Genomic DNA, 14,132 nt, shown 5'->3' on the forward strand with positions numbered 1-14,132 from the left:
TCACTTTTCCCTTCCACTGGCTTTTATATATTTCCTTCTATTATATCACATTATGCAACATTTATACCTTTCAGCATCGAAGTACACACGGTCAAATAACCGGACAGAGCGGGACCGGATAGAGCTGCTGCAGGACGCAGAACCCCTGGACTTTAATGCAGAAACCTTCACAGACGATCCGCTGGATTCAGAGTCTGGAAGGTAAGACTGAAGTATTAGAACAGGTTAGAGGACTGTGCTAGTTTTACTCAGCACAGATTATTCATTATATAAAATATACTTTCATATTACATTTATATTCCTCAGCATTTTCAAGATCTCTGCTTGCTGTCATTTCATAATCAGCATCACTGTTTACTTACAATGGATAATAAGCCCTCCTGGTCATGTAATGGACACACAGCTGATAACTGTACTGTAACGAGCCGCGCATCTGTCCATCACATGACCAAGGCGGATTATTATTCACTGGGAGTAATGACAGCAAGCAGAGATGTTGGAAACTGAGCAATTAAAATAAAGTTTATTGAAAAATATGCAATTTTGTTATGCAATGAATAACCTTTATTTGCTGAAACCAGAATATCCCTTAAATTGTTAATTTCATGCATGATTTCCCAGACAATTATAGCTGTGGGGGGTTATAGGGTAAAGGAGTTGTGGGGTGGGTCACTTTTATCTGTCAACCGGAAAATAATAAGGCACGCTATACAGACCAGCTGCACCTATCTCCTCTCCCCATTCCCTCTTTTTCCGCTCGTCCCCGGTCGTCTCTTTCCCCTCTACCCGGTCTCTACCACTTAAAGCCTGGTCCCTCGTTTGATTTCTCCACTCTGCCCTCGGGATTGGTCATCTATATCAGATCGGTGGGGTCCCCTACTCAGGACCTCTACTGATCAGCTGTTTGAAGCGCCAGAGCGCCAAAGCCACTTAAGCGCTTACCAAGCACAGCTCTATGCATTACATAGTGGCTGTGCCTGGTATTGCAGCTCAATTCCATTTACTTTAATGGGTGCTCTCAGACCATATGACTGAACAGGATGTCACAGGCCTCTTCAAACAAAAGATTTGTGGGGGTCCCCAGCGGCAGACCCCCATTGAACTGATATTGCTTACCCGTCCCCTTTTAAGCATTATTGCTATTAGTGCAGAGGATGATGGGACTTCTCACTGCTCCATCCTGTGTTGGTGTGTGACTTAGTAGTTCTCTAACTCGTTTTAACCCTTTTTTGTAGATATCAGCCAGCTGGACGATATTTATCCATGTCGAAGTCAAACAGCAGAATATTTGATGATGTATAATAGCTGCAGCGGACCTGGAGAAGGAACGCCTCAAACACTGAAGAGCTCATGTGAACCTCCTGCCTCACCCTCTCCAACATGGTATCAAATGCAAGGGGGAAACCCATTGGCCGGTAGGGTTTAAGTCTACAAGTGCATTATACACTGGATCCGGCTGCGGGTGAAGAAGGGTGCAGCGCAGGAGCGTGCTCACATGTGCCCCCTTCTCACAATGGACTATGGCGTTTCCATCGGCTGCATGCACATATTTATACCCTATGGGCCTCTTCTCAACCAGACGGGATGACAAACTCGCTGTATAAAAGTGTCACACCATCCTGAATGTTATCTGCTGCCGTACCGTGCGGGTCGCTTCCATATCATCTGTGCACATGCTGCTGCTTTATTTATTACGGTTTTCTCCTGCTGGTCCGCAGCCGAGCCCTGGCTTTATCGCTGCAGGACAAGTATGGCCGACTACTCTGTATGCAGAGACTGGTTTATGGCGGAGGTGTTGTCGCATCTGTGCAAAGTACAATACAACTAAATTGGCCCCTACAAAGCCCAATGCTCACACTGCAGGACAGCTGCGGGATTGTCAGGCATGCTGTGGATTTCCAAAGCTGCGGCATGCCCTGTAGTTCTCCTGAACGCACCTTGGTTTTGGTTTCCATGGCCGCCTTCTACGTCTCGTCGTGAGACGAAGTTACAATATCGGACCTGTACCACAGAAATATATTCTATTGTGTCATTACAAGCCTCCTCACTGCAATATTGTGTCTGTATAATAGTTGATCAGACCCCCACCAACTGGCTCATTTTCAGGCCACTCTGTCAGGCCACAGAGCTGCTGTCTTGCTGGAAACACAGCACCATTCTCTTTGCAGTGGTTGGGGTTGGTACTGCAGGTAAAGGTCCCACTGAAGAGAGTAGAAGCTCTGGCAGGCCACTGCAGCGGCAACGGAGCAGCTCCATACACTCACACAGTGAACTGCTGATTGGCTGGGGTCCACCGCCTGGGGTGTATGCTGAGTCGGACGAGACCCTTAACATCCTGACCAATTATTTTAGGTTTTCATAAACTCATTGGATGTGAAGAGCCCGTCCCAGTTACTAACCGGATCTTAGAGTCATATACCCTGGTTCGCTGAAAATAAGACATAGCATGATTTTCCAGAATTTTTGAGGATGCAAAATAATTTTTCAGGCTTTTTGAGGATGCTTGAAATATAAGCCCTACTCCAAAATTAAGCCCTGGTAACAGTTAATTAAAGTCAATTTAAATAGTGTCCAGGCAGCTATACATGTAAAAAAGTTAAACCTTTTTGAACAAAAATTAATATAAGACACTGTCTTATTTTCAGGGCTCATGTACGCAACTGTATAACACATCCTGAATTGTACACAGAAGTTTATGGGCCCATACTGTACCTCCGTATACCACTGACTGCCAAAACAACATGGTGGCGTGTCCCATCACTTTATTATGGGGGTGTTCAGTAACACAGTGAGGTACAGAGTGTTCGGGCATTCGTGGGCGATCGGCAGCACCTTCGCGTGGACGAACGTTCGTTCATGATCATCTGCCTGTGTAAAGGGCCCTTATGTGCTTTTCCATAGTGCTGCTCAGTATGAACATGTAGTTGCACTTTAGTCGTCCTTTTTCCCCGGACTCTGTAGAAACTCGCGCCATTTGTATTTAAAGGTGTCGTCCAAGGTTAGAAAAACATGGTTACTTCCTTCCAAACACAGCGCCACTCTTGTCCATAGGGTTGTATGTGGTATTGCAGCTCAGCTCTATTGAAGTGAATGGGAGCTGAGCTGCAGTACCAGACACCACCCACGGACAAGGGTGGTGCTGTGTTTTCTAACACTGGACAACATCTTTAAGTCTAGTAAAATTCATCAGGATGAAGCACCGGTCATTCAGGGCAGTGAAAAGGGAAAACCTCAGTCTAGAATGATCTTGGCATCTGTATTGTATTGATACAAAAATAGTATTGGGAGACTTCATTCTGCAATGTGCGCTGAACGCCCCTTTATTAGCCCTGTCTAGTAGCAGGTTTGACCTCCAGATCCGCAGCGGGTCGTCATGGTGTAGATGCTACTAGATGATGACTGTCGTTCTGCAGGAATAGCGGCCCCTGCGGACAGGAAGCTTCTAGTAGTTGCTGCAGATTAGATGGAGGTGCTGACATGTTCTGTCCAGCCTGACAGGAAGGGGTCATCGATTCATGCTGCTTGTACCAAATTCTGACCTCCCATCAGCACGGGGCAACAGAAATCTGGATCCATCTGACCAGGAGATGTTTCTCCGCTGCTCAGTGATACAATTTTTGCGCTCTTTTGCACCCTGCAGTCTCGTCCTCATTATTCCCTTAGGCTAACTTCACAGGGGCGAGCTCGCTATCTGGCTGTGAAGCAATGTGCGCACTTAGCTTGTGGTGCGATGCTGCCAACAGCCCTATTGACAACAATGGACGCTGTGATGTGAGGGCATCATGGTGCCATGCAGGAAAACATTGTTTGTGTATGACCCATTCAGAAGAATGGAGTTCGTATCTGCGTGTCTCACAACGCACACATTTTGCACTATTTTCTCACCCGTGAAGGCAGCTTTAGACACAATGGTGCTGGAACTGGTCGTCTGTTATAGCCCATCTGTGCTAAGGAACAAGTTGTGCATTCGGACATGTTCATTGGAGTGCCAGCATTGTATTCGGCTGCTCCTGACTGTGCACTGCCTGTTAGTCAGAACGATTCCTGACATCCTCCTCTGACCCCTTTTCAGTGATGAGATGTTTCCATCCACAGGATGCCTTCTCGTTGGATATATTTTTTTCCCCCTCAATCACACCATTCTCTGTATACTCCCCACACTGTTACCTGAGGAAACCCCACACAGTTGGTAGTGACATCCTGGCCCCAGCTAGTCTAGCACCGATGACCCGGACTCGTTGGAAGTCACTCAGATCGCTGGATTTTCCCATGTAATGTGGATTCACACTGACACTGATCCATGGAAAACTTGTCACGTGATTTTATGCTGCACTCCGGGGTCACGGGGAGAGTTTAGGTGAGCAAATCCATCGTTCAGCCGGAGAGAAGATAACACAGACCGCATGCTGTATTTGCTATCCATTGTACTTCTCCACGGGAGGGCCCATTACATTGTATTCAGCTTGCAGCCCCATGGCAGAACAAAGGAGCTGAATGCAGAGAACTGAGCTGCTAATGGACATTAGTGTCCATTAGCAGTTTAGGCAAAACTATTGCTCAAAACTTATCTTTTGAACGATTATCTTTGCGTGTAAATGGGCCTTAACTCAGACAATGCTCTGGTAGGGCATGCTAAGCATTGTAGTTTGCACAATAGCCTGAGATTGAAGACAGTTGCATTAGAAATTCAGCAGAATAAGTGCGGTAAATTTAGTTGCAGCCACCACTAGGGGGAGCCTCGTTCCAAGCCGTGTCAGAGCAGCCGTATATACTGAGGTTATGCGGTATTATAATACGTGCTGTGTGCCTGGCTCAGTGCATCGCTGTGTAATGTGATGGCCATCAGATCACTTTGTGTTAATTTTGCAGACATAATGGTTTTTCTTTTACATTTTTTCGGTCTGCTGTACGTCCATCATTCAGGCGTTTGCACTATTGATAACTTTTTTTTTTCATGTAATTCCATGATCGCAGCTTCCTGGAGTCTCATTTTTGTCATTGGTGGTTTGGGTACTTTGGTTTATATTCATTCTGTACTGCAATGGTTTGTTTGTCTTGTATTAGCACAAGCTCACCAGAGGCAGAACTGCAGTGTAAAGTATGGCGGAAGGACAGAACAGCAGTATGAGCCTATGATGAGACGAGGCGAGGTTCAGACGACTTCTAACTCCACTACAGCTAGGCTGGAGTCACAGATGGAGTGGACCGCCATCCAAGAGAAGCGGTGTCGGGCGTCTGGTAGAAGTTCATCTGTGTAGAATTGGCTTGCACAGTCAGCCCTGGAGGTGTCCCCTAATTAGTACTAGTCCTTATCCTATGTAGTCTTGGGTGGAGTTCAGTGAAAAGTCTGAGGCAGTCACAATTGCATACATTTATAGTAACCCCTCTTTAACAACGCCCACATACACCACAAGGCAAGGTTTTGCAAACAATTGTGTGCAAAGGGTTTTTAAAGGGCCACTCCGGCGAAAACACATTTTTCCATGCATGTTCCCTTATCTGATTGCCTGTTACACTCTGAAGGTCTCCTCTGTGTATTGCAGCTACTTTCCTGCAGTTCAGCCTCCTGTCTGATACTGATCAGGCACCATCTTGAAAGTGAGATTTTTTTTTAACTTTGTTTCACATCCAACCCATGATGCAGGAGGATAAGCTGTGATCTCCTCTACTGGACCTGTGTGACAGGAGCTGCAAGAGGATACTCTAGGTCCCCTTGTAGGCACTTTCTGTGATAGATTCATGTAACAGCATCACACAAACTGAGAATTTGACTAGAAACTGAACATACAACCCCAAGGAGATCGGAGGTGGTCAAAATTAAGATCACATGACCATCTGAGGAAAAAGAGGTTGGAAAAAAAATTGCCGTGGCCCTTTAAATATTTATTTTTACTTCCTTTTCTGCTATGTAGACAATTTATTTTTATGTTCTTGTGAACTTAAATCTGAAAAATAATTAAATTATTATGTAGTGCGGCCATTCCTCTCATCTGCGGGGGTTGTTCAAGATCAGGAGGAAAAAAAAGGCTGCTTTCTTCCAAAAACAGCACCACACCTTGTCTACAGCTTGTGTGTAGTACTGCAGCTCAGTCCCATTAGCTTCAGTGGACCTGAGCTACAGTACCAGTCAAAATACTAACGACCACCTGTCTGAGTGATGGGTGACTGTGTGAGTTACATGTGATCAGTCACCGGGGCTTTAAGCTTCACCCCTGATCACATGACTGTGACATCACAGGTCCTAAAACATGCAGAGCCTTTGGAAGTTTCACAGTTTAAATGGTGCGGTATCGGTATTGTTGTTTTGTACATTTACTAACGTTTTCTTATTCATAACCTATAGACTAGTGTGGCGCTGTTTTTGGACGAGCTGGACAACCCCTTTTAATTTTCGCTTGCTCTAGCCATTAGTAGATATGAGATTGCATTTCACCATAAATCCTGATTATTAGTGAAATGGCCGATGAAATCTTTTTGGATATCGTACGTAAAAAGAATCACATAAAATGTACACCCTGTTACAATTTCTTGTGTTACAGTATGCAGTACAAAAACTGTAGAAAATGTTTTGCTTGTTGTCACCACTAGAGGGCAGTCTGAATGTAGCTCCTAATCAAGTAGCTGTATAGAGCCGTATAAATATAGGCCCCCTGGTGGTGGCAAGAGGAGGCTGAGATTTTTACATGTATAATGGTGGAATGTACTGTATATAAAAGTCAGTATTCCCATATAAGAATTGAAAGATCTACTGTGTAATAGAACAGGACGGCTTCGGGACAACGCTTTTGTGTTAAATACAGACCAGCATTTAATGTAGTAACTCCACCATGGTAGTCATGGGCTATTTTGATTATATCCTGGACGAGCCCCCAGGTTTTCAATTAAATGGGCTGTCCAGTTGTAAACTATTTATGGCCTATGTTATGGGTCATAGTAGATCGGCCGCAGTTCACTGCCTGGCATCAATGCTGATCAGTGCACAAGCACATCTACTGTGAAACAGCTGAACTGATTTCTGCAGAAAGCAGACTGCTCTGTTTCCACTGCAGTGGCCAGGTTTGGTATTACAGGCCAAGTTCCCATTGAAGTGAATGAGAACTAATTACCTGTCCCGAGGATAAACCATCAATAGTTTACAACTGGACAACTCCTTTACCATACCTACAAGATATACACAATTTTATGCAGTCCGTATTTTGCCTGTGTCAACACTAATGGGGCTTCTGGCTTTTTCTGTGCTTTATTATTTCCCTATGCCTATGACTTACCTATGATATCATGACTTGCCACAACAGATCTGTGTCAGCTGGGGCTCCACAGCATTGCCTGCAAGTTGGGGTAAAATTGGGTGACTACATTGTGTCCTTGTGGGAAAACAATGTTGTATTTTTTTAGATGTTTTTTTAGATGAGGTTACTTCTAACTTTTTTCCCAGAGAGAAAAGTGAATAAATCCTTTGGTTGTACTGAAATTGTGCATAGAGCCCTATCCTTACTCCCCAAATACCAAAAGGGTATGTCCACTTTCACAACCATATTTATTTGGTCGTTCCAATGCATCTAAAATTAGAAATGAAGCAACTTTGTAACAGGTCTTGACTAAAATAAATTTCATAATTATTTTATGCATATACAGCTCTTATGCACCTTTTTGTGTCTCCATGGTAACAGACTACAAACAAACCCTGTGTAGTCTGACCCTGAAGCCATACTTTCCACTCCTTCCCCCACTTAATGCTAACATATCTTGTAGGATAGGAAGAAGTCGAGGACAGATGGATTGGGAGAATGACTGCAGCATCAGACTACACAGGGTTTTGTAGTCTGTTACCATGGAGACACATGTCTGTATAAGAGCTGTAGCCATAAAAAGATAGGACATTTTTAGTTAAGACCTATTACAAAGTTGCTTCATTTTTTATTTTGGTTGCATTGGGGTGCACCCTACTCCGGGTCCCGATGGTTTGATCCCCAACTATCAGACATTTTTAGGGGATTGGTGGTAAATTTGGTTTAGCCTTTGGATGTACATATCGGAGATGTAATTATTAGTATAGATTTATATAGCTTGTTGATTAGCGGTTGATACCATTACAGATGAAGGGGTGTCTGGATTTGTCTTGTAATTAAAGGGTGGTGGCCCGGACTCTTCTTTTCTGCCTTAATATTCCTGCCGGTATGAAGGACTTTTAGGATTTTATTTATTGAGAGATCTCTAACACTTAAGTTATTTGGTGGAGTATTTTTTTATCTGTTCTTTTGTCAATTTTTAGAGTTTTTTTTCTTTTCAGTTTGTCATGCAGCGAGCTGTCATGTGATCTGTTTGCATGGAATAAAATCTGTATATAGAAAACTTTTACACTCCTCTTTGTGTCCGTTTCTTTAAAGGAAGTCTGTCAGCTCATTTTTGCCTATTAAACTCCATTACCCCCTTTTATAGGAGGAGTAATGGTACTACAGTGAGGTCACTATCTCATCACCAGCTCAAGACACATGCCCATTACAGCACCACTCTGCAATTATTGTGTAGTCGCTAAGGATACTGCCCTCAACATGAAGGTATGTGTTAGGCGACGTCCGTTCCTCATCCAATGGTAGAAGAATGGTATTGCTGCTCAGGGGCGTAACTAAAGGCTCAGGAGCCTTGATGCAAAAGGTGAGCTGGGGCCCCCCTCTATCTGTACCCGTACCCATACCTAAACCATGCTGCTCAGAGGCATAACTTGAAGCTTCTGGGCCCCAATGCAAAACCTGTAACAGGGCCCCCAACTATAATGCTTTATTCATAGTACTGGGCTCCCTATATGGAGAAGAGAGGCCTTATGGGCCCCCTAAGGCTCCTGGGCCCGCGTGCAACCGCATCCCCTGCACCCTCTATAGTTACGCCCCTGTTGCTGCTCTATTCCGTATGGGACCTGTTTTAGCAGTCAGTCCCACTACTTCCATCATATGACCTGTAACTGGTTTACTACTAGCCTCTATGACAATGTGACAACACTCTGTGAATGGTCAGCCATACTTCCAACACGACAACGCGCCTTGTCACAAATCCAACGCTGTTTACGTTGGTTTGAGGATACGAATGTTCCATGATTGGACTGGATGCAGAGAGTCCCAACCTGAACCCGACATATCTTTGGGACGAATGGGAACATCGGATCAGGAAATATGAACAGTGTCCCATCTTCTTTGAGAGAACTTGCCAGACATTTGCAGGATGAATGAAGGGAAATATTGGCTGAAATGTATCAGAAGTTAGTAGAAAGTACGCCACGGAGAGTATCCGATGTCATTGGGGCTGAAGGAGCCCCAGTAATTATTAACATATGGAAATAAATTCTACTTCTGGTTCTTGCTCGGGTGTTCATTTACTTTTGCTAGGATAGTGTTGTTCAGATAATGCGGAAAATAGGAACAACTTTTTAATACCTGCTTCTTGTTTGAAGAGGAAGGTTGTGGTTTAGGTACTATTGGATTGTTGTAAATCCTGTCCCTCCTGTATGTCACAGACTTCCTAAATTCTATTAAGGTTCCCTTCCACTAGATTTGAGGTCCATAATCTCAGGCATTCGGCAGATGGTTACTATATCTCCAGCCTCTTACACTTCACATAACGGAATGTTGAAAAGGCTCTTCAGATGTTTTAATAAGTTTCCAGGACTTTTCCTGCCATCCGGGTTACTAGTGATTAGCATGTGATGTAACTGATCTGTATTCTTGTATCCCGCACAAATCGGATATTTCAGCCATAATTTTTGCCGCAAAGCGTTATAGTTATGGTCATCCAATATCTCTTGCAATGCAATTATTCTTGGTTCAACAGTATATACTATGTGCAGAGCACAGATGCCCCCATGGGGCTGAGGTTCTCTCCCTCTATATGTGGACTGGTAGGAAGAGATTTACATTTATTTCAGAATTTGCCTGAGGAAATCTAATCCAAATGATGGTATCCATTTACTAGAAGGTATAATCTGTATTGGTATGTATTAAAAAGGGGTATATAAAAACCCAGCATCCTCCACATACTGGTATTAGCTATATTCCATGTGCTAGATAGCTAGGTATGTAAAGAAAGATCAATATTCTCTAACTATTGTGTACCAGCAGGAGTTGTTGAGTTTACTGAAATTAAAAATAAACAAGCAGCCCCCAACTTTTTTCACCACCTCTGTGGCGTCGTCAGGGGTCTGGGGCCAAATGGCCGAAATACGCCATCCCTTTCTGAAGGGGAGAGGCAAGCTAAGGTACTGAGCTCCAGCCCCTTCTCCAGTGTGTGCAGTGGGAGGGGGGAACTTAGCTCCACCCCTGTCCCACCCCTCCTATTGCAAACAGTGGCAGGGGTCAGGAGCTCAGTGCACTAGCGCCCGGCCCGCCTCTTCTCCTTGTAGAGAGAGACTGTATATCATCCGGGCGGGAAAACCCGACCGATATACGTCCATCTAAATAAGCCCTTATGTCTATGGCAGTGCTGCTTTGCTAAGCGACGCTGATAGGAAGCCATAGCTGGCAAACAGTAAGATGGCAATCAGTGCAGCTGCAGGGGAGAGGTAGGGAGAGATAGAGACAGATGACAATCAGTGAAGCACCAAGGTGGAGGGGGGATGAGGCAAAGAGTGAAGCTACAAGGGAGAAGGGGGGGACGAGGCAAAGAGTGAAGCTGCAAGGGAGAAGGGGGGGGACGAGGCAAAGAGTGAAGCTGCAGGGGAGAAGGGGTTGGACGAGGCGAAGAGTGAAGGGGGAAGGGGGCGACGAGGCGAAGAGTGAAGCTGCAAGGGGGAAGGGGGCGACGAGGTGAAGAGTGAAGCTGCAAGGGCGAAGGCAGGGGGGGGACGAGGTAAAGAGTGAAGCTGCAAGGGGGAAGGGGGAGACGAGGCGAGGAGTGAAGCTGCAAGGGGGAGACGAGGCGAGGAGTGAAGCTGCAAGGGGGAGACGAGGCGAGGAGTGAAGCTGCAAGGGGGATAGGGGGAGACGAGGCGAAGAGTGAAGCTGCAAGGGGCAAGGTGGAGACGAGGCGAAGAGTGAAGCTGCAAGGGGGAAGGGGGAGACTAGGCGAAGAGTGAAGCTGCAAGGGGGAGACGAGGCGAAGAGTGAAGCTGCAAGGGGGAGACGAGGCGAAGAGTGAAGCTGCAAGGGGGAAGGGGGAGACTAGGCGAAGAGTGAAGCTGCAAGGGGGAGACGAGGCGAAGAGTGAAGCTGCAAGGGGGAGACGAGGCGAAGAGTGAAGCTGCAAGGGGGAGACGAGGCGAAGAGTGAAGCTGCAAGGGGGAGACGAGGCGAAGAGTGAAGCTGCAAGGGGGAGACGAGGCGAGGAGTGAAGCTGCAAGGGGGAGACGAGGCGAGGAGTGAAGCTGCAAGGGGGAGACGAGGCGAGGAGTGAAGCTGCAAGGGGGAGGCGAGGCGAGGAGTGAAGCTGCAAGGGGGAGGCGAGGCGAGGAGTGAAGCTGCAAGGGGGAGGCGAGGCGAGGAGTGAAGCTGCAAGGGGGAGGCGAGGCGAGGAGTGAAGCTGCAAGGGGGAGGCGAGGCGAGGAGTGAAGCTGCAAGGGGGAGGCGAGGCGAGGAGTGAAGCTGCAAGGGGGAGGCGAGGCGAGGAGTGAAGCTGCAAGGGGGAGGCGAGGCGAGGCGAGGAGTGAAGCTGCAAGGGGGAGGCGAGGCGAGGCGAGGAGTGAAGCTGCAAGGGGGAGGCGAGGCGAGGAGTGAAGCTGCAAGGGGGAGGCGAGGCGAGGAGTGAAGCTGCAAGGGGGAAATGGGAGGCGAGGCGAGGAGTGAAGCTGCAAGGGGGAAGGGTGGACTGAAGCTGCAGGCTGGGTGAGGGAGTGCCTGTGAGGTTGCTTCATGGCCAGTGGGCCACATAAAATCAGGTGGCTAGCGAGATTTGGCCAGTAGGCGTTGTGTGTGATATGTGCTTTACACAGTACCCCAGATACTGGTACTGTTGCTACCTGTGCCAGAGGATTGCAACCTCGCAGAGTTGATTGGAGCGGTTTTCAACAGAAAAATGCCTTGTATCCGTGAGTACATCACACTTTGGCGAGCGCAATACCGGGCTGAGTTTCTTGGCCCGTGTGTAGGAAACCTGAAGGTGAGTATAATTGTGCCGGAAAAATTTGTAGTGATGATAAAGTGTTTTTAAGAAGAAATCAATAAGCTATAAAAATGGACGCGTGAAGTGACCCTCTGGGCCTGCACACACAAAGATGGCTGCACCGCTTCCTTGACTACCTGATGCACACTGTGCATTAGCAGACATCATTAGTCTAAGGCCGCATTTAAATAGCTGAGAGCAAGTTGCGCACAAGGTCCTCAGGCGCAACTCCCACGGCACCGCACCCAGCCCCTCATCCGTGTGCCTGGCGGGAGACCACACATTGCAAGACCTATTCTTGTGCGACGCTCGCACGAAAATAGGGCATGCTGCGACTTTTTAATCTCACACCATTGCTGCAAGAGAAAAGTCATATGTAAATGCATTCATTTAAAATAATGGGTTGCATTTATGTACAAGTTTTGGGTGTCGCACAATGCCCAAAAATCGGCAGCATATCGGTCATATAAATATGGCCTAAGACACTACTAGGTGCTTTGATTGGCCATTCCTGCCCACATGAGCTGAACTGTCTGCTGATGCTTATAATTCGCAGAAGACTATATAACGGTGAAGCCACATGGTGCGGTTGGTGGCACACGGCCAATCCACACATTAACCTGCAGTGGCCAATGACCGAATAAGTTAGAGGTAAAATCGTGCTACCTTGGGTGGGTGGGGGGGTTTTGGATGCATGGAAGAAGTCCGACCCGCAGCCCATCTGAAATTGACATTGCAGGCAGGTGGTGGCTCCCTGTGTCATCGCTTATCAACCCTCGAGAAAAACAAATTTTTTTTTTTTTTAATCTGTACTCCGCATGACCGATGGCGAGCGTCCGCGGTCATCTGCAATACAGGAAAGAGAAGGTACGCAGGGTTACTAGCCTGGGTCAGAGCTGGATTTCGCTCCGGGTTCCTGCATGCGGAATCTGGATCGCCCGTGTGCAGGTGCCCTTAGATAAAAAAAACCAACGGTCTGAGCAACTCCCAATGAGGCTTGATCATCAGTGCTAGACGGGGCAAGGATGTCACTGCCGGCTATCTCATGGAGCGGTGTGGAGAGCATACCGAGAATGGTGTGGTCGAGGAAAAACATCCAGAGAAAAGCCACCTGCACACGGCAGAGCCGAATTCCACATGCGGGAGCCCACAACGGAATCCGGCTCTGACAGCAGTGGTGTCCGCGTGTACTTGTCATTTCTGTTCTTCATCTGTACTGCAGATGGACCCGCCAGCTCGCCGTCAGACATGTGCAGTACAGATTCTTTTTTCAGCAGCCAAATACAAATGTGTCCGAATGCACAACTCTCATACCTTATCACTGATGGACAAGCATCTCCTGGTCAGATGGATCCAGATCTCTGTTGCCCCGTGCTGATGGGAGGCCAGAATTCGGCGCAAGCAGCATGAATCAATGACCCTTCCTGTCAGGCTGGTGGAGGCGCAGTAATGGCGTGGGGATTTTATTGGCACACCCCGGGTCCTCCAATACCTACAGATGGGACGCCAAGATGCTGCTAGATGGAGGTCTCTAAGAGTGGCCATTCAAGGTACATTTGCACCTTGTCTCATGGTTATACACACACACATATACACATACACATACACACGGACACACTATGTGGCTTTGCCAATAAATCCAGGCAAACAGGTTTAATGCCATCCTGGGCCAACCCAGAAAGCTGGGAGTGCTGTGGTTACACGGCGGAGGTCACTGTAACGTTTCACTTTCTCTAGCATGGCTGCGATCCTGGTCACCTTCATCGTCTTCACACTACGGCTCCACTTTCTTCAAGGAGCCAAAATACTAACACTATGCTTCCTGGGTGAGTACTTCTGTCCTGTGTGCACACAATCAGATCCGTATGAGGGGCGAGTGTCCTGCGTGGTGAGACGCACTCAACTTGCATTGACATAGACCCCATTGCTTGCAATAGGTCCATTTACACGTGCGTTTGTTTCACACGGACGGATCGCAGCACGTCCTGCCCGTCTTCATGGATCACTCTCATACTTGTGTCATTTTGCCTCTTTTATATGCAACTTAA

The 14,132-nt window shown here is 46.9% G+C and overlaps 3 protein-coding genes across 7 annotated transcripts in view; 2 read left to right on the top strand and 1 right to left on the bottom strand.

Annotated features, from left to right (window-relative positions):
* The window catches only part of LMBRD2 (LMBR1 domain containing 2), a 36,196-nt gene extending 27,838 nt beyond the window's left edge, over positions 1 to 8,358 (top strand). For 3 of the 4 annotated variants that reach the window (XM_066602431.1, XM_066602433.1, XM_066602432.1), the window contains exons 18-19: positions 75 to 201; positions 1,236 to 8,358. In XM_066602431.1, the coding sequence (XP_066458528.1) occupies positions 75 to 201; positions 1,236 to 1,302 (194 nt within the window). In that variant the 3' untranslated portion in view covers positions 1,303 to 8,358. The remainder of the gene's footprint in view (positions 1 to 74; positions 202 to 1,235) is intronic. The other variant, XR_010792787.1, reaches the window with a different exon arrangement.
* A 2,689-nt stretch (positions 8,359 to 11,047) lies between these two features.
* On the bottom strand, positions 11,048 to 11,836 carry LOC136628754 (uncharacterized). Its single transcript, XM_066604854.1, has one exon. The coding sequence runs from the start codon at positions 11,834 to 11,836 to the stop codon at positions 11,048 to 11,050; it is 789 nt and encodes a 262-aa protein (XP_066460951.1).
* Positions 11,837 to 13,769: 1,933 nt separating this feature from the next.
* Positions 13,770 to 14,132, top strand: part of LOC136627388 (UDP-glucuronosyltransferase 3A1-like) — a 32,099-nt gene continuing 31,736 nt past the window's right edge. For both annotated transcript variants that reach the window (XM_066602435.1, XM_066602434.1), the window contains exon 1: positions 13,770 to 13,910. In XM_066602435.1, the coding sequence (XP_066458532.1) occupies positions 13,823 to 13,910 (88 nt within the window). In that variant the 5' untranslated portion in view covers positions 13,770 to 13,822. The remainder of the gene's footprint in view (positions 13,911 to 14,132) is intronic.

This window comes from Eleutherodactylus coqui, chromosome 5 (assembly GCF_035609145.1).
Source record: "Eleutherodactylus coqui strain aEleCoq1 chromosome 5, aEleCoq1.hap1, whole genome shotgun sequence".
Classification (NCBI taxonomy): Eukaryota; Metazoa; Chordata; class Amphibia; order Anura; family Eleutherodactylidae; genus Eleutherodactylus; species Eleutherodactylus coqui.